Source organism: Cebus imitator, unplaced genomic scaffold (genome assembly GCF_001604975.1).
Source record: "Cebus imitator isolate Cc_AM_T3 unplaced genomic scaffold, Cebus_imitator-1.0 Scaffold253, whole genome shotgun sequence".
Lineage (NCBI taxonomy): Eukaryota > Metazoa > Chordata > Mammalia > Primates > Cebidae > Cebus > Cebus imitator.
The window spans coordinates 1745026-1770479 of record NW_016107568.1 but is presented as its reverse complement, the minus strand read 5'-3'; the positions used below and the strand labels follow the sequence as shown (position 1 = coordinate 1770479).

Sequence of the window (25454 nt, the reverse complement as noted above, 5' to 3'; positions counted from 1 at the left end):
GAAGAAGGTCAAAGTTGTTGGAGGAAGAAAGCAGGAAGGGCAAGAAAGGTCCAAGTGGTAGTCAGAGGTCTGATTTATTCTAGATGAGAAGGGAGATGACAGAGTCTTTTAAACAGGAGGGAAACATGTTCTGAGTTACATTTTTAAAAAACATAGTTCTGATTTCTTTTTACAACATTGATTGTAGGAAGGCCAGAGTGAATGCAGGAAAAGAAGTTGGGAGGTTACTTGAGTGGTATGAGTGGCATAGAGTGGATTTTATCAAACTCACATGGTCTTGGTTTTCACACCACTGGGCGATATATTCTTTGATTCCAGCAGGAAAGGAGCCAGTTCCTTGGCTGTTTCACACGGTATATAGAGAATGCACTGTGTTTGTTTGACTTTGAAGGACTTAATGGCTGCAAGATTTTGTATAGCCTCATTCAGGCTAGGCTGTGAACCTAGATGGTATTATAAAGAGAGATGTAATGGTTTAGGTACATTCTAGAGAGAAGTTCTGCAGTGAGAGAAAGAAGTGTCTGGGATTTAGTATCATAAAGTTTTGATTCTGGGCTTGGTGTTACCACTGTGTGACCCACGTCACACAGTGAAGATTTGTGTAATTTTTCCTGTTTTATCTGAGTAAAAACGCTCAGGGATGGATTCAGTTACTATTGTGTTATTAACAGCAGTATCTGCACGGGAATGAAATTTTCTGAGCTGCCTAATCGCTAGTTTTGATAATCTAAGTAGATAAAAAAAATTGTAGCTAACATCTACTAAGCTATGTTCCTAGTATAATAACATGAGGCAATAACCCACAATTTGCCCATATCTCCTGGTATCCATTCCCTGGGTTAGTCCCCTCCTTCACTGCAACTTACCTTGGCTACATTGACTTCTTTCATCAAAGGAAAGAGCAAATTTAATGCAAGGAGAAGCTTAAAAGTGCCTGCCCCACTGTGACTTTCCCTTTGTTTTTGCTCCTGGTTAAGACCAATGACATTAAAACCAATGCCATAAAGACAGGCCTGGGCTAGCCTGCTAGGTACACATATTGCCATCAGGCTGTCACCACAGTCACCAGTTGGCATGAACTGACAGCCTGTCATTCAGGCATGTGAGTGAGGCCATGTCAGAGCAACCAACCATGGTCTATCCATCAGCTACAGCTAGATGAGTAAACCCAGATGAGATCAGCAGAATAACTGCCTTGCAAAGCTCAGCCCAAATGGTTGATTCACAGAATTATTAGGTTTGCTATGCAGCAAACAGTAACTAACACATCTAAGTATTACACTAAGCACTTCCTAGTCAAATTTTCATTTAATATTTTCAGTGCCTTGTGTTTTAGGTAACATTATTTTCCTCATTTTCATATATGAGGAACATGATCTTAGAGAGGTTAAATCACTTGGCTAAGATGACATAGCAAGTAATAGGCAAATGCCATCTTAGGGAATCTCCAGAGAGCATAGTTGGAACCATGACAGTTGTTCTTGGTGACCTGGGAAGTGTTCTATGGCCAAGCAAGCTTTCATTTTTATGCCAGGAATAGAAAGCCAGAGGAGAGGCTCTTCTCTGGTGTCCAATTACCCTAAAAGTTCTGGATATAACTGCAAAATATGTCATAAATCCTTGATACAGAGGAATCATATTATGGTTCCCTTTATGAAGGCCATTCTTCGTAAAATTTTCCCACACTGTCCACCTTTACTGATGTAGTTACAGCACAGTAACTAAATTGACTGCAAGTTGAGAGTCTGGAGCTTGGAGGAAGGTGACATAGGTCATATGAAAACTTGCTCAGGACACATAAGTGAGTCAGCACACATCCCATTCCTCGTACTTACTTTGAATCTGTAACTGCTGTTTCCAGTTGATGAGTTCTGGTGATCCAAGGAATTCCTGACAGTTTTGGGGGTCTTTGGAGAAGATTTGGTAATTATTGGTATAGTGATCAAGGTCATCTGTTATATCCTGTTATCATTAGGAAAATGGAAATGAAACACATCCTTATATTTTATGATTAAATAAAATTTAATACTGTGACATTTCTAAGTAATAAAATGTTGGTATTTTTATTGGTGCATCACAATTATTTTTTATTGATACATTATATTTGTAAAAATGTATGGGGTATGTGTAATATTTTGTTATGTGCATAGAATGTTTAATGATCAAGTCATGGTTTTCATCACCCGAAGTATTTATTATTTCCATGTGTTGAGAACATTTCAAGTCCTCCTTCAATCTACTTTGAAATATACAGTACATTGCTGTTAACTATAGTCACCCTATGTCAAATATTAGAATTTATTTACTTAATCTGAATGTGTGTTTGTATGCATATAATTATTTCAAAATTATTTTAAAAATAAGATAAAGATCAAGATTCAGCTATTCAATTTGTGTTGGAAAATTCTGGAACAATGCTATTCTCTATCCATATATCACATTAAAATTTCAAATAGAAAACATAACCATTTGGAAAGCATTCTTCTTACCACCATCATCCTCAACAGGAAGAAAAGAAAAGCAATTGACAAGGGAAAGCTTATGTTGCAAGAATAAATTTTACTACCGTTCAAATACTTGCACAATACCCAAAATATGACCGTGACAGTATGAAACTTGATACTGATACCAAAGAAGATTAAAAACCAATTCAAAATGCTTTCTTTAAAAAAATATGTTGGTTAAACCAATTGTACTTCCAGAGAAAAAAACAATCCACTTATTCCAAAAGAACGCCACAAATTAGTAAATAGTAGATGCAATTATTTACAGGAAGAAGGCAGATGAAAATATTACCGCAACTATTATAGAATTTTAAAACTTTTTGAAAAGTTGGAAAATGTTGCATAAAAAAACACACTCACAAGTCAGCAATGATACCACTGACATATTTTGTTAAGACCACGTTTAAAAGATCAAATAATTTTATTTCAGTTTAGTTTTTACTACCATAAATTTCTTCATTTAATATATTGTTTATTTTTTAATTGGCAAATAAAAAATTATGTATATTTATCAACAATATGTTGTAATGAAATATGTATACATTTGAAATGGCTAAATCAGGATAATTAGCATATGTATTGCTTCACATATATTGAATCTGGAGGACATTGTACCAAGTGAAATAAGCCAAACATAGAAAGACAGATACCTCATGATCTCCCTTGTATGTAGAATGTAAAAAAATTGAACTCATAGAAGTAGAGAGTAGAATGGTAGTTATCAGCAGGTAAGGTAGGGGGAGAGTGGAGGAATTGGGGGATGTTAAAGATACAAAACTCCAATTATAACAGTTAAAATAGGAGAAATAATTTCAAGAGAAGTATTGTACAACTTGGTGACTATAGTTATAACAATGTATTATATTTTTGAAAATTGCTAAGAGAGTAGATTTTAAGTGTTCTCACCACAAAAATGTTAAGTATATATTGTTTAGTGATTTTTAAATAACTTTATTAGTATTAAAATATATTTGTGTTTTCTGATGTTTTGAAATAAGCTTATGCATTTTTATCTTGAAATGTGTTAATTGTTTAGTTTCACTAATTTTTAAGTGTTTCCTCAAAGGTATATAGAAGTTCTAGCATTATAATTTTTCTCTTGATAGTTGATATGGTTTAGCTATGTCCCCACCCAAATCTCACCTTGAATTGTAGTTCCCATAATCCCCACTTGTAATGGGAGGGACCAGATGGAGATTGAATCATGGGGGTGGTTTCACCCACCCTGTTCTTGTAATAGTAAGTATTTGTGAAATCTGATGGTTTTATAATGGGCTTCTCCCTTTGCTCTGCTGTCATGCTTTTTCCCACCCCTATGTGAAGAAGGGTGTGTTTGCTTCCCCTTCTGCTAGGACTGTAAGTTTCCAGAGGCCTCCCGGGTCATGCTGAACTGTGAGTCAATTAAATCTCTTTTGTTTATAAATTACTCTATCTTTGATATGTCTTTATTAGTGCATGAGAATGGATTAATACAATAGTCACTCTAACTCATAGCCTTTTTTACAAATTCATATCTGTGCCCTCGCTATTTTTGCTGTTTAGAATGTCCACTTTTCCTTGTAATCCTGATGAAACGTATTTTCCGACAAAATCCAGTTCAGATGAAGTCTCCACCAAGAAGTATATTAAACTTATCTGGTAGCCCCATCTTTGACTTCCATAGTTTAATCCAGTTACAGTTGGCTTATCTCTGTATCCTGTTTATCTTCTGTTCTTGCATACTTCATACTGAATTTTAATTTATCTGTTTATCTATCTTTTATTCCAGACTCTGAGCTTCTTGGGGATGGGGACTTGTTGACCATCACTATGATTTACTTCCGCATGCCCTGGTTCTACCATATTGCTAATAATGTAATAGACACATGGCTAATATAAATATAGACGAATATTCACACATGGAACCTTACCTGCTCCTGAGGGCAGACAACCACTGTATTAAAATCAGGCCACTTGTCCACCAGAGCCTTTAGATTAAACGGATTTCCATGGTTCATGTGGAAGACAGTTCCATAAACCTGCAGGATCCCACGAAATTGAGAGGGTTGGTTTATTAGAAAAGGACAGCAGTGTTTCTTGCTTGATTAAGACAGTAATTATTTTTATAAAATCATGACATTTTATGATACAAAAGAGCCAGAGAATCTAGGTCAATCTTCATTTTTTTCACTTCAAACTACAAAAAATTTTCCTTCTCATCAAATATAAATCATATATGCAATAGCAAAATATTCAAACAAATAAAATTATTTTAAGAACACCATTCTTTATTATAAGATTTACTGTTATCTCTTTCCAGACTTTCTTTTATTTTTACACAAAGAGACCTGTTCCCAAAGGCCTGTATTAAAATTAGGCCACTTGTCCATCAGAGCCTTTAGATTAAACAGATTTTTGTTCAATAATAAAATTACTGATATTTGCTATTTTTCATCACTGAACATATTGTGTACCTATTTCTCTATTCAAAAACATACAAAATAATTCTCAATTATTTTTAATGGCTGAATAAAAATTCATTACATGAATGCATCACAGTTCATTTATTCTCTTGCCAGTTGATGGCATTTCAGCTGTTTTCAACTTTTTACTTGAATAATTATTTATAGAATGTTCTTGCACAGGAATCTTTGCATGAGTACCCAACATTTTCTTAGAATAATCAGAAGATAAATTGTTGGTTAAAGGCTATCTACATGTTTAAAACTCTTTAGCATTGTTTCCATATACTGGAGAGGTTAACTGAATTCTCATCAGCCAGCAGAGACTATTCTCTATTGCTCAAGAGAGTGAGCTTGGGGTGCCCTAGCCTGGGTCCAGTCTTAGATCTTCAGCGCTGCCATGTTGGACAACCTAATGAGCAAGAGGGGTAAAAAAGAGATTAGAAGTTGAGAATGAGTGAGAGCAAACCCCACAGGCAGTAAGTGTCCTTATGATTTTAGGGTTGTGGTATGCAGTAGTGTATGTCAGCATAGGTCTCATGACCATTGTGAACATGAAGCCTCAACTGATACCAGCATGAAAATACACCAAAAAGGTGCTGTGCACTTGAATAGTTTCCATCCAGGATAGACAATAGAACTATACCAGTATGTTTTCTTCCTGCTGCCTCTTACTCCAAATAAAATATTGATGTTAGACTAGGGAAAGAAGGAAAAAAAAAACTCTTAAGTTGACTGAGTCTGAATTTATCTGAATTTATTCTGTTTTCAGCCATGAGTGGAGGCTTAATATAGAAATTCAGTACAGTTTGGGCAAAATATAGAGGATATCTTTTTACATATTTGTGCCTGGAGCCTGTTAAAATGTATTTACACTGCAATATTTTCCATTGAAAAATATGAAAATATGTGAAACTGTTATTTTTTTATTGTCATCACCTAATTTATTAAAACTCCTTTTTTTTCCTACTGAACTCAAAACCTAAGTGTGAACAATTTATCCAATTGTATGCTGTTACAAATGAAAACAGATTCTCATTGCACTTATGCAAGTAAGTGTATTGCCATAAGTTAAGAATACTTACAATTTATGAATTCTGGAGAAAGCAGGTAAAGAGAAACAAATGTGCTCCAAATATTGTTCATAGGAGTATACTAAATTGTTAAAAGCTGTCAATAGCTCAAAAGAAAAGTTTTAAGACTCCAAAAAACAAAGGATCAGCAAATATTTTAAGTAAAAAGTTAAAAAGATTGGGTCAGTCCATGTTGTTAATTCCTGTTCTGCTTGATACTCATTAACATTTTTGCTCTCTGAGTCCTGAAAGTTTTTCCTCTATTCTAATGTCACAATTTCCAAGTTATCAGAAACCTGCATTTAAGAGAACCTGTTGGGGTAGTTTTTATAGCTGGTTATAAAACCACCTTCTAAAAATGACCAAAACAAGGCAACAATTTTCCATGGATGAACAATGTTTTAAGCCAGCCATAGTCAAAAGACACAATTGACAAGGAAATTTATTACTTCTGTGGCATACAATATGATTATTACTGATAAGTACACTAAATTATATTAAATTGTAGGAGTTTCCCATAATTTTGGAGCACACACCAATACATATTTATAGAAATAAAACCCAAAGGAAACAACACACCATTTCATATTTGGCAATGCCTACTGTGTAATGTTTTTACCAAATAAGCTAAATTGTGTCATTTTTGGACTTAGGGGAAACTACTATCTTAAAGAATTAACTAGGTTAGAAAAATATTTAATTTATAATTCAATTTTGGAAAGTTTGTCAGCTATAAAAGGTTTAAAACACTTCATATTACAAAATAGGATTACAGGTAATTGTAAAGTCATTTATTTAACCGAAGTGAAAGTCAAAGACTTCAAAGAAAGTGAAAACCTTCATTTTTTGAGAGAAGAAACTTAATTTTCTAAACAAGAAGCCCTAATAAAAACAGCATGAAGCCAGTTATATTTGTTATTTTAAAATTTACAATCTATAAAATTTAATCAATTATAAAATATAACTTCCTTAAGCCTCTTATAACCTTTATTAAGGAGTTGGTTAATGCTTCAAGAAAACCTTGTAAATCTGACACAGGGGTCCATATACTGGTTTTGCATCAGTGTGCCTTTGACATTAATGATTAATTTATAGAGAAACTAAACTCATTTTATCTTACAAAATCAGTCCTTACACTCTTACATGCTCAACTCTTTGGAGATAGTCCCTGGGCCTTGAGGAGTTGAATAGCTTCAATTTCTTGTCCTATGTCTCAGGAATGCAGTTTTTTGATTGGCATCTCCTACAGGGCCTGAAGATGAAGTTTTAATTGCTGTCAGTGTTTAAAATTTAGCAGGACTTGGGTGTTCTTTTTAGACTCAGGAGTTAAAGCCCTGTGATTCAATGTTACAAGGACTTTAAAAGCATATACAGGAAGATACATGGAGGTAATTATCAACTTAAAAATTTTTATCTGGCCGGGCGCGGTGGCTCAAGCCTGTAATCCCAGCACTTTGGGAGGCCAAGGTGGGTGGATCACGAGGTCAAGAGATTGAGACCATCCTGGTCAACATGGTGAAACCCCGTCTCTACTAAAAATACAAAACATTAGCTGGGCATGGTGGCGCGTGCCTGTAATCCCAGCTACTGAGGAGGTTGAGGCAGGAGAATTGCCTGAACCCAGGAGGCGGAGGTTGCGGTGAGCTGAGATCGCGCCATTGCACTCCAGCCTGGGTAACAAGAGTGAAGCTCCGTCTCAAAAAAAAAAAAAAAAAAAAAAAAAAATTTATCTCAGTTTTTTTTCCTAAGCTAACAAAAACTTGATAATATAACAACTTGATTACATACACTTTTTTTTTGTTTATATATATATAGACATAATTGCACTTTAGGTTCTGGGGTACATGTGAAGAACATGCAGGATTGTTGCAACATGGCAATGTGGTTTGCTGCCTCCATCCCCATCAACTATATCTGGCATTTCTCCCCATGTTATCCATCCCCAACTCCCTATCTTCCACTGTCCCTCCTCTAGTCCCCCCCAACAGACCTCAGTGTGTGATGCTCCCCTCCCTGTGTCCATGGGTTCTCATTGTTCAACATCCGTCTATAAGTGAGAACATGTGGTGTTTGATTTTCTTTTCTTGTGTCAGTTTGCTGAGAATGATGGTTTCCAGGTCCATCCATGTCCCTACAAAGGACACGAACTCATTGTTTTTTATGGCTGCATAGTATTCCGTGGTGTATATATGCCACATTTTCCCTGTCCAGTCTATAACTGATGGGCATTTGGGTTGCTACCAAGTCTTTGCTATTGTAAACAGTGCTGCAATGAACATACATGTGTATATGGCTTTATAATAGAATAATTTATAATCCTTTGGATATATATCCAGTAATGGGATTGCTGGGTCAAATGGAATTTCTATTTCTAGATCCTTGAGGAATCGCCACACTGTCTTCCACAATGGTTGAACTAATTTACACTCCCACCAACAGTGTAAAAGTGTTCCTATTTCTCCACATCCTCTCCAGCATCTGTTGTCTGCAGATTTTTTAATGATCGCCATTCTAACTGGTGTGAGATGGTATCTCAATGTAGTTTTGATTTGCATTTCTCTGATGACCAATGATGATGAGCATTTTTTCATATGTTTGTTGGCCTCATATACATCTTTTTTTGAAAAGTGTCTGTTCATATCCTTTTTCCACTTTTGAATGGGATTTTTTGTTTGTTTTCTTGTAAATCTGTTTTTGTTCTTTGTAAATTCTGGATATAAGTCTTTTGTCAAATGGGTAGATTGCAAAAATTTTTTCCCATTCTCTTGGTAGCCAGTTCACTCTAATGTGGAGTTTAATTAGATCCAATTTGTCTATTTTGGCTTTTGCTGCCAATGCTTTTGGTGTTTTAGTCATGAAGTCCTTGCTTATGCCTATGTCCCGAAGGGTTTTGCTTAGGTTTTCTTCTAGGGTTTTTATGGTGTTAGCTCTTATGTTTAAGTCTTTATTCCATTTGGAGTTAACCTTAGTGTAAAGTGTCAGGAAGGGGTCTGGTTTCTGCTTTCTGCACATGGCTAGCCAGTTTTCCCAACACCATTTATTAAACAGGGGCTCCTTTCCCCATTGCTTGTTTTTATCAGGTTTGTCAAAGATCAGATGTTTGTAGTTGTGTGACATTGCCTCTGATGCCTCTGTTCTGTTCCATTGGTCTATATCTCTGTTTTGGTACCAGTACCACGCTGTTTTGATTACTGTAGCCTTGTAGTATAGTTTGAAGTCAGGTAGCGTGATGCCTCCAGCTTTGTTCTTTTTGGTTAGAATTGACTTGGCTATGTGGGCTCTCTTTTTGTTCCATATGAATTTTCAGGTGTTTTTTTCCATTTCTGTGAAGAGAGTCATAGGTAGCTTGATGGGGATAGCATTGAATCTATAAATTACTTTGGGAAGTATGGCCATTTTCACAATATTGATTCTTCCCAACCATGAGCATGGAATGTTTTTCCATCTGTTTGTGTCCTCTCTTATTTCATTGAGCAGTGGTTTGTAGTTCTCCTTGAAGAGGTCCTTTACATCCTTTGTTAGTTGTATTCCTAGGTATTTTATTCTCTTTGTAGCAATTGTGAATGGCAGTTCATTCTTGATTTGGCTCTCTTTATGTCTGTTATTGGTGTGTAGGAATGCTTGTGATTTTTGCACGTTGATTTTATATCCTGAGACTTTGCTGATGTTGCTTATCAGTTTTGGGAGATTTTGGGCTGAGACAATGGGGTCTTCTAAATGTACAATCATGTCATCTGCAAATAGAGACAATTTGACTGCCTCTCTCCTAATTGAATACCCTTTATTTCTTTTTCTTTTCTGATTGCTCTGGCTAGAACTTCCAATACTATATTGAATAGGAGTGGTGAGAGAGGGCATCCTTTTATAGTGCCTGATTTCAAAGGGAACACTTCCAGTTTTTGCCCATTCAGTATGATATTGGCTGTGGGTTTGTCATAAATGGCTTTTATTATTTTGAGATACATTCCATCAAAACCTATTTTATTGAGAGTGTTTAGCATAAAGGCTGTTGAATTTTGTTGAAGGCCCTCTCTTGCATCTACTGAGAGAATCTTGTGGTTTTTGTCTTTGATTCTGTTTATGTGGTGAATTACATTTATAGACTTTTGTATGTTGAACCAGCCTTGCATCCCTGGGATGAAGCCTACTTGATTGTGATGGATAAGCTTTTTGATGTGCTATTGAAATTGCTTTGCCAGTATTTTATTAAAGATTTTTGCATCTATGTTCATCATGGATATTGGCCTGAAGTTTTCTTTTTTTGTTGAGTCTCTGCCAGGTTTTGGTATCAGGATGATATTGGTCTCATAAAATGATTTGAGAAGGATTTCCTCTTTTTGTATGTTTGAAATAGTTTCAGAAGAAATGGTACCAGCTCCTCTTTGTATGTCTGTTAGAATTCGGCTGTGAACCCATCTGGACCTGGTCTTTTTTTGGTTGGTAGGCTATTAATCGCTGCCGCAACTTCAGCCCTTGTTATTGGTCTATTCATGCTTTCGACTTCGTCCTGGTTTACGCTTGGGAGGATGAAAGTGTCCAGGATTTATCCATTTCTTCCAGATTTACTTGTTTTTGTGCATAGAGTTGTTTGTAGTAATCTCTGATGATGGTTTGAATTTCTGTAGAATCTGTGGTGACTTCCCCTTTATCATTTTTTATTGCATCTATTTGATTATTCTCTCTTTTCCTTTTTATTAATCTGGCTAGTGGTCTATTTTGTTGATCTTTCTGAAAAACCAGTTCCTGGATTTATTGATTTCTTAAAGTGTTTTTTGTGTCTCTATCTCCTTCAGTTCTGCTCTGAAATTAGTTATTTCTTGTCTTCTGCTAGCTTTTGAGTGTTTTTGATCTTGCTCCTCTAGCTCTTTCAATTTTGATGCTAGGGTTTCAATTTTAGATCTCTCCTTGCTTCTCATGTGGGCACTTATTGCTATATATTTTCCTCTAGAGACTGCTTTAAATGTGTCCCAAAGATTCTGGTATGTTGTGTCTTCGTTCTCGTTGGTTTAGAAGAACATCTTTATTTCTGCCTTCATTTCATTGTTTATCCAGTCAATATTCAAGAGCCAGTTGTTCAGCTTCCATGAAGTTTTGCAGTTCTGAGTGAGTTTCTTAATCCTGAGTTCTAATTTGATTGCATTGTGGTCTGAGAGACTGTTTGTTATGATTTCCATTCTTTTGCATTTGCTGAGGAGTGATTTACTTCCAATTAGGTGGTCAGTTTTAGAGTAGGTGTGATGTGATGCTGAGAAAATGTATATTTGTAGATTTGGGGTGCAGAGTTCTGTAAATATCTATTAGGTTTGGTCCAGATCTGAGTTCAAGTCCTGAATGTCCTTGTTAATTTTCTGTCTCATTGATCTGTCTAATATTGACAGTGGAGTGTTAAAATCTTCCACTATTATTGTGTGGGAGTCTAAGTCTCTTTGTAAGTCACTAAGAACTTTCTTTATGTATCTGGGTGCTTCTGTATTGCGTGCATATATATTTAGGATCATTAGCTCTTCTTGTTGCATTGATCCTTTTACCATTATGTAATGCCCTTCTTTGTCTTTTTTGGTATTTGTTGGTTTAAAGTCTATTTTATCAGAGCCTAGGATTACAACTCTTGCTTTTTTTTGTTCTCCATTTGCTTGGTAAATCTTCCTCCATCCCTTTATTTTGAGCCTATGTGTATCCTTGCAGGTAAGATGGGTTTCTTGATACAGCACACCAATGGGTTTTGACTTTTTATCCAATTTGCCAGTTTGTGTCTTTTGATTGGGGCATTTAGCCCATTTACATTTAAGGTTAATATTGTTATGTGTGAATTTGATTCTGCCATTTTGATGTTAGCTGGTTGTTTTGCCCATTAGTTGATGCAGTTTTTTCATTGTGTCGATGGTCTTTACTGTTTGGTATGTTTTTGGAGTGGCTGATACTTGATGTTCCTTTCTATGTTTAGTGTTTCTTTCAGGAACTCTTGTAAGGCAGGCCTGTTGGTGATGAAATCTCTCAGCAATTGCTTGTCCATAAGGATTTTCTTTCTTCTTTGCTTATGAAGCTTAGTTTGGCTGGATATGAAATTCTAAGTTGAAAGTGCTTTTCTTTAAGGATGTTGAATATTCGCCCCCACTCTCTTCTGGGTTGTTGGGTTTCTGCTGAGAGATCTGCTGTGAGTCTGATGGGCTTCCCTTTGTGGGTAACCCGACCTTTCTCTCTGGCTGCCCTTAGCATTTTTTCCTTCATTTCAACCCTAGTGAATCTGACAATTATGTGTGTTGGGGTTGCTCTTCTTGAGGAATATCTTAGTGGTGTTCTCTATATTTCCTGGACTTGAATATTGGCCTCCCTTGCTAGGTTGGGGAAATTCTCCTGGATAATATCCTGAAGAGTATTTTCTGGCTTGGATTCATTCTTTCTGTCACAGTCAGATACACATATTAAACGTAGATTAGGTCTTTTCACATAATCCCATATTTCTTGGAGGCTTTGTTCATTTCTTTCCACTCCTTTTTCTTGAATCTTGCCTTCTCATTTTATTTCATTCAGCTGATCTTCANCTGCTTGGTCGATTCAGCTATTGAAACTGTCTGCTGCGGCAGAACTCATAAATGCCCCTTTTTCCCAGGTGCTCTGTCCCAGAAAGCTGGGGCTTTATTTATAAGTTCCTGATGAGCTGCAGCCTTTTTTCAGGGATGCCCTGCCCAGCAAGGAGGTAGCCTAGTCACGGTCTGCCAGCAGAGGCTTTGCTGAGCTACCGTGGGCTCTGCCCAGCTTCTGTGTGACTTCCTTACAGTTTTGTTTATGGACGTATAGTTAGAATTGCTTCAGTAATGGCGGTCTGCCTCAGTAATGGTGGACTGTCTCTGTAGTGGCAGGCTGCCTCAGTAATGGTGTATTGCCTCAGTAATGGCAGGCTGCCTCGGTATTGTGGACTGCCTCGGTAATGGTGGACTACCTCAGTAATGGCAGACTGCCTCGGTAGTGATGGGCTGCCTCGGTAATGCCAGATGCCCTTCCCCCCACAGAGCTGGACTGTCCCAGGTCCTGCTGTGCTTGCTGTGAAACTCTTAGTACAGAGCATTTCAGATTGCTGGTCTTTGTGGGTTGGGACCGGCTGAGCCAGGTCATCTGGCTCCCTATTTCAGCCCCCCTTTTTTTTAGTTGAATGGGCAACTCTGTCTCCCAGGTGTTCCAGGCACCAGTTGAAACGGGATCCAGATTTGTGTGTTTTTGTGTGTAGACCCGCTATGCTGGCTGAAATATCTGTGCTGGAGACCCATGGTACTTTTCCGCCTGGGACTCTCCTGGCCTGTGGACAGTAAAAATTTGTTTGAAAATGCAGTGATCACTCATCCTCTGCGTTTTTGCTGGGAACTGCAATCCAGAGCTGTTCCTCTTTGGCCATCTTGGATCTTCTCTATATACACTTTTTAAAAATATATAAATCCTCGTATTGTGGCTTACACTGACTGTTCATGGCATTCTTGGACCTTTTTTTTTGTTTGTTCTGAACATCCTTTCTTTTTAAACAACCACTTATTTCATTTTAGGATTAAATTTACTACACAAGATTCTGTCATATACAAAATTATTTCTCTTTAAGCTTTTTACCTGGTTCCTTTTACCTTATTTTATACATAACCTTTAAATAAGCTTTGAATTGGACAAAACTTGTTTACCTTATTTTTTTTAAAAGAAAAGAACACACTGTTTCTCTTGTTGTTTTAGTGAGAATATTTTCCTTAAGTATATATTTATGGGAAGATATCCAAATAATGAAATGTCTATTATTTAATTGAATATAACTTTGTATGCTGAATTATGACCAGAATGCCTACAAATATTTATCTCGCTGTTTACAGAAATTATTTTGTTTACTTGGATTACTTATGAAAACTGTGATACTCAAGAACATCACACTCTGGGGTCTGTGGGGAGGTTGGAGAGGGATAACATTGGGAGAAATGCCTGATGTAGGTGATGATGGATGGAGACAGTGAACCACCATGGCATGTGTGTACCTATGCAACAATCCTGCAAGATCTGCACATGTACCCTAGAACTTAAAGTACAATAAAAACAACTATCAATAAATAATATTCCTAACAAGAACAACTGGGAAAAAAGTTATAATACAGCCATTGCAAATTATAACTGAGACAGTGTGAAAAGATTTGACTTAACTGACTCCATCTTGCTTCTAACTTCCAAGCTGTCCTCATTCATTTCTGGACGTAGGTCTAACTAACTTTGGGACAAACTTGGTTTATAGTTTAGGTTTGAAACAAAGAGGATTGCAGTCATTTCCCCAAACAACCCTCCTTATTGTCTGTGGACCAGACTGCCTAAAGCCACAGGATTAGAAGTTATGATAGTCTTACTAAATTAAAGATGCAGCCATTTTCATTAAACCTATATCAATGTCTTATTTATTAAAATCCATAGAAACAAAGATCATTCTGTTTGGGACTGTGTTTATAGTTATGTAACCCCTATGCCAAACATTGACACCTTACAGTACTTGGCAGGGACAAGTATGAAATTTGCTTGATCAAGAAATGCAAACAAAAATGTATGCTGGCCATTCCTAAGACATTTCTACTATTACTTTTCCAAAATTTTAAAGTGAGCTTATTTATTAAATATTTTACATAACCTTGAAAAAGCATTTGACTAGTCTTCTTTTTTAGCATCTAATTTAAGCACTTTTTTTAAAAAAAGCCAGTTCTAATCAGTAGTACACATATGTTTGCCTGGTCTCCTGCTCCATCCTGATTCATCCCAGTCACCTGCTCCAGTTATTTGCTTTCATCACCTGCTTTGACCTGAGTCACCCCTGGTTACCTGCTCTGACCTGTCCCATAACTGTCCTTCCTGCCGCACTACCCACCGTGCCTCTCTGGCTCATACCCTTTTTCTCTTTAAAATAGCCAATCAGAATTAGCCTAGACTATGCAGTCTAACCCTAGCCAATAGGAGAATGACACAGCAATAGGGCTACCTCTGTCAGGAATAAAAACCCCTTACCCTCCCTTGTCGAGGTGTGCACTCACCATTGTTCCATCTGTGAGCCACACCCTTCTATAGAAGTAAATTGCCTTGCTGAGGAAATTTATATTCAAGTGCTACTTCTTTTGTGGCACTGAAAATTTTATGTATAACAATTTGTTGGTTTGTATAGGGACCCAATCCCCTCCAGGGGCAATCTCTGGTTCTCTCTAGTGAGGAAGAGCAGAGCACCCCCAGTGCTTCACTGTGGTGGCTTCATGAATGAGAAGTCAGGAACCACCTGGTGCAAGAAATAATCCTGTAGTCTCAGCAATGCCAAAAGAAGCCAGCCAGCAACCTGGGGTAAAGGATCCTCACATACTGCGGTGACCATGGAAATCTGTGCACAGACCAAGGAAGGAAATGCCTGGGAGCTGGCAAAGTATTTCCTTGGTTTTTGGGACAGACCAAGATAAGAGAAGCCATTGTGGGGGGTGACGGTGATTCCTTGGTTGAGACATACCAAGGTAAAAGAAGCCATGGGGAGGTGGTGAAGTATTCCTTGGTCAGGGTATTCAGGGGAGTTAAAAAAAAAAAAAAAGGTGAGACATTTCCAGTAAGAGAAACTGAGCTTCATCCCAAAAGGCGAGACATTTCTGATAAGGGAAATTGAGCCTTGCCCCAAAATGGGAAATAGCCCAAGTAAGGTAAGGGGAAAAAAAGGATAAACATAGCAACAATAATATTCCCCCAATAATCCCCTAGGTTTAATGTTAAAATAGAAGAAGATTAATGAAAGGACCAAAAACAGGAAAAAGCAGCTGCCATCCCAGACCCTTCTCCTATCCGTGTTGTCCACCTCCTTATAGCCCTGCCTCTTGGGAATTGTCCCAAAAGCCCACTCACTACCAGCCTGAGTACCCTTCCCTAAAAGGACTTCAACACAAGATAGAACAATGTAAAAAAAGATATTCATAACTTCCTTTTCTCCCCTTCTCAGCAGAAGAAAGAGGTATGATCCTAGGAATGTGAACATTCACTTTGTCAAAATGTTCCTACAGCGAATCAAAAATTTCCCACCCAGGACCCACAGTGGAAGAATAACAATGCAACCCACTAAAAAAATGCAGGACCTTAGGAAATTAAAGGAGTTTAAAAAAAATCAGTACCCCAGACCCAGAATCTTACCCAAATATTTGATATACTGCAAAGGAAAGATAAAGGGCATATAAGGTTGGTTTTTTGTTTTTGTTTTTGTTTTTAACAGATTAAATCAACAAATGAGAAAATATACTGGTCTAGGTCTCAAGGATCATCTTGGGCAGGGAGTGTTAGAACTTTGTCACTAACAGTTGGCCAGATATTAATAAGAAATTACAAAAGATAGAGAACTAGAAAGGTAAACCTATAGAAGAGCTTCTAAGAAAAAAAAAATCTTAAAGGAGAAAGAAAGGCTGACAGAGGGAACAGAGAAAGAGAGAAAGAAAGAGAGAGACCAAGAGTAAGAGAGAGAGAGAGAAAGGGAGAGATAGAAGTAGTAAAGAGAAAGCAGTGCACCCTATTTCTTTAAAAGCCAGAGTAAATTTAAAACCTATAATTGATAATTGAAGGTCTTCTCAGTGATGGGCTTCTTAAACCCTGTTATTCCCAATCCTCATACTATTACAGTCACCAGTAATTTGCAGTAATAGGTTTACAAGATACCTTCTGGGCCTGTCTGTTTGTAGAGGACAGCCAAGACCTATCCGGCTTTGAGTGAGAAGACCCTCACTCCAGTCGAAAATAGCAATACTGATGGACAATCTTATTCCAGGCGTTTATAGAATCTCCACATTTGTTTAGTCAAATATTAGAACAAATAATTTAATTAGCAAAGGTAAACAGAAAATTAAGTTTGAATGTATTGAATGCATCATATTGCCTTGAACATATGGAAGGCATCATACCCTGCCTCTGCTGGAGACTAAACAAGAACTTAGAAAATTTTAGAATTAGTTGGATACCATCATCTATGGATAGACTCCTATGCCCTAAAAACAAAACCCTTATACAGAAAGCTCATGCAATACAGAACAAATCCCCTCTTTTGGCAATTACCAGAAATCCAACAGATGGAAAGTTTAAAACATCTATTAGTAACTGCCTCTGTCCTAGCTCTACCCTCCTTAAGCAGCCATTCCATCTTTTTCTCAGTGTAAACAAGGGCATAGCCTTAGAAATATTTACCCAAAGGCACAGAAGCCACTGACAACCTATAGTCTCCCTATCACAAGTCCTTAACCGAGTAACCCATGGATAGTCCAATGTGTTACAGGATGACACTTATTTATAAAGTTTGCTAAAAGTTAACAGTGTAACATGTATTATCCTAACTTCCAATCTTGTGTCTTTAGGTAGTCTAGTCCACAGACATGAAAGAAGTTTGCTTTGGGAAAGAACAGTTACCATCTTTGAACTCTCATGTCTATTTAGATGCAATTGGAGTCCCAGGAGGAGTACCAGATAAATGTAAAGCCCAAGATCAAACAGCTGCAGGATTTGAGTCAATATTTTGGTGGTTGACAATTAAGAAAAACATAGATTGAATAAATTATATTTGTTACAACCAACAGCAGTTTATTAACTACACTAGAGATAGTGTTAAAGGAATAGCTGAGCAATTAGGGGCTACTAGCCAGATGGCTTGGGAAAATAGAATAGCCTTAGACATTATATTAGCAGAAAGAGGAGGAGTTTGCATCATGATTAAAACTCAGTGTTGTACCTTCATCCCAAACAGTACCCTACCCCTGCCCCATGGAAGTATAAGAAAGGCATTGCAAGGTCTAACTGCTCTGACCAATGAGTTAGCTAACAACTCAGGTGTAAATGACCCATTCACAGGGTGGCTAGAAAAATGAATTGTTGTGTCATACCGTGCATCTGTGGGTTGGTGCAGAGACTCATAGAAGCAACACTTAACAAAACATCCCTTAACTATCCTCTACCTTTTTCAGAGAAACTACTTCTTTTAGAAAATCAAGCAGAACAACTAAGCTAAGACATGTTAAGGAAGTTTGAAGAGAAAGAGCTGTAAGGAAAATTCAAGAGGGAGTTGTTGGATACAATGAGTTCTAAATTTTTCTTCAAAGAATCAGTATGTCAGTATGTTCAGTTCTTTGACCTCCATTTTAAAGCTTAACTTCCTTGTAGTTTCAATAAGCAACATTTTCCACCAATTCTAATGAGTAGCTCACTTCTGTTACCCTGGTCCACTGCGCCATCCTGACTCTTCCCTGTCACATGCTCCAGTCACTTGCACTAGTCTCCTGCTTTGACCTGCATCACCCCTGGTTACCTGCTCTGACCAGTCCTATAACTATCCTTCCCACCAAACTACCCACCCCCACCACTCCATCAAACTACTCCCACCACTCCGGCTCATACCCCTGCTCTCTTTAAAATAGCCAATCAGCATTAGCCCAGACTGTGTAGTCTAACCCTAGCCAACAGGGGAATGACACAGCAGTAGGGGCTATCTTCATCATGAATAAGAACCCCTTACCCTCCTTTGTCTGGGTGTGCACTCACCATTGTTCCATCTGTGAGCCATACACTTCTATAGAAGTAAATTGTCTTGCTGAAGAAATTTATATTTGAGTGCTACTTCTTTTGTGACACCAAAAATTTTACATATAACAGAAGTATAGCCATTGCTCTTTCAGTTTGGTCTGGCTGGCAAAAAGTGGTCTTATTATGTAAATAAAGCTCTTTTAGAAGTTAAAATTAACAATCTTTTTTTTTTCTTTTGCTAGCCATTTTCCTCCCACATCAGAGGCCTTGTTCCTCATAATTTAGGAATCTTCTTTGGATTTGATCAAGAAAAATACAAGGAACAAAGCAGTTAAGCAAACTAACAGTGATCACACAAATTATATTATTTCTGAGCAATATAAGTGTAAGCAGAAATTAACACCAAGTAGTTGTTAAATGCTAACTTTAGTTTTTGAAAGGAATTTGCAAGACAGAATCCGAAAACAATTTCTTTCTAATTGGTTTAGGATGGGTGTCAGGCTGTAGACTGCTCCTACCATTCTACAAGCAGGGGGAAAAAAACTAACTTTCCTGTTGGGAGAGAGCTCAACTCCATAAAGGAATGGAGTTGTCATGGAAGCAGGAAAACTTGCTTGCCTGTCGAGAGCAAGGAAAACTCCAAAAAAAGAGGAGTTGTACAGTAAAATAAACTATAGATTTTGGCCAAATTTGGGGAGATCAGGGTTGTCTGGAGGGAGTGCTCACAGACCTCGGCAAATTGTCCTATTAGTTTGAGCCATAAAGTTAGCGTATGATGGTAGCAAGCACTAATAGGAGATTTGTTAAAGGTCAGGGGCATCTCCACTCAGAATGCCCCCCATGATTGCCAAAATCTGAGCCCAGAAAATCAGAGACAGGTCTCAGTTAATTTAGAAAGTTTATTTTGCCAAGGTTGAGGATATGCCCCTGACACAGCCTCATTAAGTCCTGATAACATGTGCCCAAGGTGGTCAGGGCACAGCTTGGTTTTATATATTTTAGGGAGATATGAGACCTCAGTAAATACACATAAGAAATACATTGGTTCAGCTTGGAAAGGTGAAACATCTTAAAGCAAGGGACATCTTGAAGCAAGGGCAGGAAGACCTGAAGCAGTGAGGAAGCTTTCAGGTCACAGATAAGTGAGATACAAACAGTTCATTTTTTTGAGTTTCTAGTTGGCCTTTCTAAAGGGGCAATCAGTTATGCAGCTATCTTGGTAACTTTGAATAGAATGGGAGGCAAGTTTGCCCTAAGCAATTTCCAACTTGAGTTTTCTTTAGTGATTTGGGGGGCCCAAGATACTTTCCTTTCACACTAGTGAATAGAACATAGTGAGGCAGCTGTTATCAGTTTAATCAGTTGTAGTGGACATCTTTATGCATTTTATATCTAACACTCAGAAGAATGGATGGACAATTTTCTTAACTAGGCCTCAAGAAATTGTTGAGTAATAGTGAATTCTAGGTTATAAACCTCCATTAAAAGCACTTGGCATAAAAAATTTTAGAGCTCCATTAGGGGAAAATATATGTCTTTTAATATGCATCCAAAGAGGAGGAATGCTATTTCCTCATGAAGGGAAGGAGTCATGAGGTTCTCCTTATCTCACTACATAAGTGCTCCAAGAAGGAACCATAAGGAAACACCAATAGTTTTCTGAAAATGTTTAGGATCCACTTAACACAAGGAATAAGGAGAAATTTAAAGAACAAAATTCTACATCACAGAGCATTGAAAAAATGTTTAGCCTGGAGAATTTTTAAAAGTAGCCACTAATCATAAAAATCTTTCAACCAAGTGTGCATACAGTGTCTAACTAGTATGTCTTCCATGAAAAATTTTCTGTCTTTCTGGGGGGTTGTTTGGATAAGAATTGTAATGTGAAGGGACTTAAATATTAGGTAATTTTGATTATTGTAAGTAGGAGTTACCAAGGTGGGTGACTTTAGATTTAGATTAGCTTATTTTAAGCTATATTGTGTTGTTAATAAATAAAGAATAAACCTTGTTGTTTCATTAATTCATCTCTAAATAATGAAAATAAAACTATATTCACAAAAGAATGGCAACATTTTATCCTTTATACTAAAAGAAGAGAAGAACAAATCATTTAGGGAATGAGAAATTTGAATGTATTTATCTGAAATTTATGCAATATATAGGAATGTCTTATAAAACAATAAAAATGTAAAAGTAATTGTCCACTAAAGAGATATACACACACACATACATGCACAATTGTACCTGGGTTCCGCTGGAGTGAGCCATATCCCCTTCCTTGCTAAATATATATACAGACAAGAATCTGACTCTATCATTGGAGCTGCCTTGCATAGTTCTGAATGTAGGAATATATATATATATATATATATATATATATATATATATATGTTTTGTTTAAATTATGAGAATTCTAATTATTAATACCAGGTTAAGAGAGATACTGATACTGGAAGTTAACCCTAAAGTAACTCAACATGCCTTAAATTCAAAGCAACTGGGAAACTTAAGTTAAAATAGAAATTGATCTGTTATTAGTTTCAAAGAAGACTCATGATGGTTAACCTCTCACTGGCAGGTGTCCTTTTGTAATGAACAACTTAAATATTAACCTGCAGCCTCAGCCAAATTTGTAGGAGAACTCTAGGCAAATTTCAAGTGTTATTATAAAATGCTTTTTTGTAAAGGAGCAAGGAAGTAATTTTTGAATCAGCACAGAACAAAAGGCAGTGTTTAGACTCAGGCATACCTGTGTTCATGTTATAGCATTGCAACCCAGTACTTGTGGTATATTGAGCAAATCAGTTAACCGAATCTTCATTTTCTCATCAGCAACATGGACCTGATAGTAAATATCTTGTAGAGAGGAAGGGCAAACTAAATAAGAGAAAACATGAAATAGTGCCTGACTCAAAATAGGCGCACCATAAATGTTAGTCCCTTTCCTCCCTCTTTCACAGAAAGTTTGTCTTCTTTATTCCTCTCATAATTTTCCATTATCACCTTTAAGGATGCTGGGAGGCTCTTCCTCAAGTATTTCTCCAGTGTCTGCAGCATCTGGGCACCTTGTAATGGTAACATCATGGAGGATAACTTAGCCTAGAAAGACAACCAAGGAACATCCAGGAGTGAGAAGAGCTAGAGGAGATTCAGAAACAGGAGGAGCAAGTTTTTTTATTAATGACAAGGTTTTTCTGTAGTGCCGTTCAACCACAGTCGTTAGCAAATCCAAGAAAAGATGAGACTGGCGGAAAACAAAGGGATCTTTCTTTGAGTTTTTCCAGTCTTTTTTTCTTACCCTATGATGAATTCCAGCCATTAGTTTCATTTTAGATTAAAAAGCACATTTTTAAATACACATAATATCTATTGAATTTTAGTTGCTATCAGTGATTCTCCTGACTCCTCTGAGAATGAGCTGTGTAACCTTGGGAAATATACTTCGTCTATACCTTGGTTTCCTCAAAGGTAGATGGGATAATAGCACTATATCACTCAGAATTTTTGTGAGAATTAAGGGAATGAATACATGCAATGTGTTTAGTATACTGTCAGTCTTATAGCAAGCACTGAACATTTGTTATTTATTTGATTATTACCACCACTCCTATTCTTCTCCTCTTCCTTTTCTTCTTTCTCCCCACTTGAGCCAAAATCCTGTATATTGCATGATGTTTTAATATAGACATTTTAACAAAGGACATTCTGGACATTCTGTCATGGCCTAAATATAAACAACCTCTCAAAAAATTATTACTGGGTCATATTCAAAGCTGTACTCTCACCAAGCCTCACACTTTGAGGCTAATTCCATCTCTGAGCCTTTAACCAGGATCTGTGGTACATTTGTAGAAATTACTAGATAATATAAAAATGGCATTTTTACATATTTTACTCACTTCGTCAAATTGGGATTACCTAAACATTCCATAACATCACAACTACCTAACAAATGAAGACAGATGCTATGTCACTGTGTTCTGTTTTGGAACTGTGATATTTGGAAGAGCACAGAGTAACTTCTAAGTGAAGGTATGAAGGAAAGGCTCTGAGAGGGTGTTGCATTAACACTGGTCCTGCATGAGATTCTATAACTAGGTAAACTAGTGATTTTAGAACATCAGGGAAGAGACTGTGCTGTCATATTTTTTTAAAATCATCTTTTTCGTTTTGGGAGAAGCAGTTCCTAAAGGAGTGTTTTGTCAAAATATGTTGTTAGGTGAATAGAGGGTTCCTTGGACAAGTAAGTTTGGGAAATAGTGGGTTAGACAAAGTTGAGTTACTGTTGGCTTTTCAGAACCTTTGGTATGCTAATGTGTACTTTCAATCTCCAAGAAGCACATCTATGTTATACACCATTTCCCTAATCTATTTTAATATGGATTGTTTTTGTTTTTGAGATGGAGTCTTACTCTTGTTGCTAAGGCTGGAATGTAGTGGAGCGATTTCAGCTCACTGGAACCTCTGCCTCCCAGGTTCAAGCAATTCTCCTGCCTCATCCTCCCAAGTGACAGGGATTACAGGTGCCTGCCACTACACCCAGCTAATTTTTGTATTTTTAGTAGAGATGGGGTTTCGCCATGTTGGCCAAGTTGGCTTTGAACCCCTTACCTCAGGTGATCTGCCCACTTTGGCCTCCAAAAGTGCTATAATTACAGGCATGAGCCACCACACCCAGCTGAATGTTTTTTTAAATAGGTATCTTGTGGGACTTGTGTTCAGAGAGATACACCTAAGGAAATGCTACCCTAGAATGTTTTTGCTAGTTTGTACTCATTGCAAAGATTTCTTATTGTTGGGTGCCCCTCTAGCCAGCAGAAGTAAAATGGAAAGAGACAGATCAAGACTCCCTTGGATCATGGTGTTGAGAGGGGGATGGCTGTGGGAATATATATGTTGGTTATTTAGGCATTTGTGAAGTCCCTGGTTATTCCAGCCCCTTTCCTTAGAATCTCAGTTGGCCTTAGAATCTAAGATTCCTTAGAATCTTTCCTTAGATTCTCAGTTTCCTTTAGAATCTCAGTTCCATCTATGAGGCAGAGGGAACCAACTTGTATTTCCAGAACAATTTTCCAAACCTTCTCTGGCTGTGCTTTAAATGTGCCAAAAAGGCAATGGGTGTTTATGACACTAAAGTCACATATAAGCTAGTATGATACATACATCATAGCAAGCTTATAGTTGCTTCAGTGACAAAGCATAGGAAGTTTAATATTTTCGAGTGTTTTTCACTACTGAAGACTGTCTAAGTTTCATAGTTTTTACTAAATTCTAAGCAGATTCTATATCCAAAAAATTTAAACCTCACTAGGCCTCCAAATTTGAGAGGGTTAGCTAAGTATGTTTGATTTTACTTCAGAGTCTAAAATAAGATTACTAATCATATGTAAAGAAGCATCTTGTTTCTTTTTGCAAAATATACAACTTTATATATGGAACACTGTTTCAAATGTGTATTTGAAAAAAGGCTCGCCTGTGTGTTTTGAGTTGTGGCATAACAGTGAACATGTAGCCACATGAAAGGCAGTTGGATCTTTGTTCTGATTCTTCAGTCTTCCTCTCAAAAATTCAGAGAAATGTCTTTTAATCATTTCATTTACATATCCCAGATCCTTGAAAATCATGAAAAATAACTTGCCAGAGTTTCCATCAGCCCTCAGCAAGTCATGAACCTTAGAGATAGTCATGGGGCCATTTGTTCTTTTAACTAATGGCTACTTCTTCAGTGCTGGCTTCTGTCTCTCTAGGAGAAAGGGTAGTATACTCAAGCTTTTAAGTTAAATGCATAAAAATGAGTTTTACTTCTCTTATGACTTGATTTTTAATTTTATGAAATAAAAAAACATGTTTTTCCATTTTTCTATTCATTTCGAACTAAGAATTTGAGGTGTTTTGTGATGTCACATTAGCATTCTGAAAGATTGACAGTAAAGAAGATAAGAAATATATGTATGTAGTATGCTATTAGTTTTGTCCCACCAAGCCTATCTTGGAATGGAAAACATTTTAAAAACATCTGTTCTAGTTGCACAAACACTATAGCTTCATTATAAAGTAAACAACCTTCAAGTAAGCAATGTTGGCTATAATTTCAATATTCTAGAATTGCTGAGTGTAAATATATTTTATTCAGAGACTATGTATAAATACACTGAAATTATGGTGATCAATATTGTAAAAAATTTATCCTGATAAAGGAGAAACTGGATCTAATGTCAAAATAGCTATTTTCTCAATAAAATCTCAAATTGCCTGAATGCTTATTAAAAAAAATCCCAAGTCCAAAGTTCAAACCATTCACTTGATCTTCCAGGTCACCAATTTAGCCCTCTTCCAAGGGCACTTTAGTTCTTTTCCTTCCTGCTCTAAAGCTTTTTAGTAAACTTTCACTGTTGCTCTAAATCTTGCTTTGGTCCCTCTTTCCACCTTTTGCCCCTTAGTTGAATTCTTTCTTCTGAGGTGAGAATTGAGGTTGCTGCAGACCCATAAGAATTTGCTACTGGTAACATTACTTCTAGCCAAGATAAGATAACAGAACTTGAATTTACCTTTCCACCTAAAACAATAACAATTTTCACATGTTGAATATCAGGACATGTGGAAAGAACTATGATCTTGAGGAAAGGAAAATGAAAAAGGTGAGTCCTAGAATTGCATCAGCTTGTTACCTGAAGGGAGTTTTCAGGTTGAGGTTAAGAGAGATGGAATCTAACCAGAGCACAAGGACTCTCACTGACTGACTGAGCATATGGATGTTTTGGAGTTTGAAGAGGCCAAGGTGGAGCTTGAATGAGATATACATAGAGAGGTGGAGGGTGGCGGGGAACGAGGCTATGAGACCTGAGAGGAGGTGTTCCCTGAGGCCAAAATTTTAGGAGCATGGTCTTGAGCTACCCCTACCCTCTAGG

General features: G+C 37.1%; 1 protein-coding gene across 1 annotated transcript in view; it reads right to left on the bottom strand.

The window, feature by feature from the left end:
- The window catches only part of GLYAT (glycine-N-acyltransferase), a 32875-nt gene that overhangs the window by 3990 nt on the left and 3431 nt on the right, over positions 1-25454 (bottom strand). The window contains exons 2-5 of the mRNA XM_017498911.2: positions 21550-21645; positions 4415-4522; positions 1836-1962; positions 272-443 (exon numbers count right to left, since the gene is read on the bottom strand). Of these exons, the coding sequence (XP_017354400.1) occupies positions 272-443; positions 1836-1962; positions 4415-4522; positions 21550-21630 (488 nt within the window). The 5' untranslated portion in view covers positions 21631-21645. The remainder of the gene's footprint in view (positions 1-271; positions 444-1835; positions 1963-4414; positions 4523-21549; positions 21646-25454) is intronic.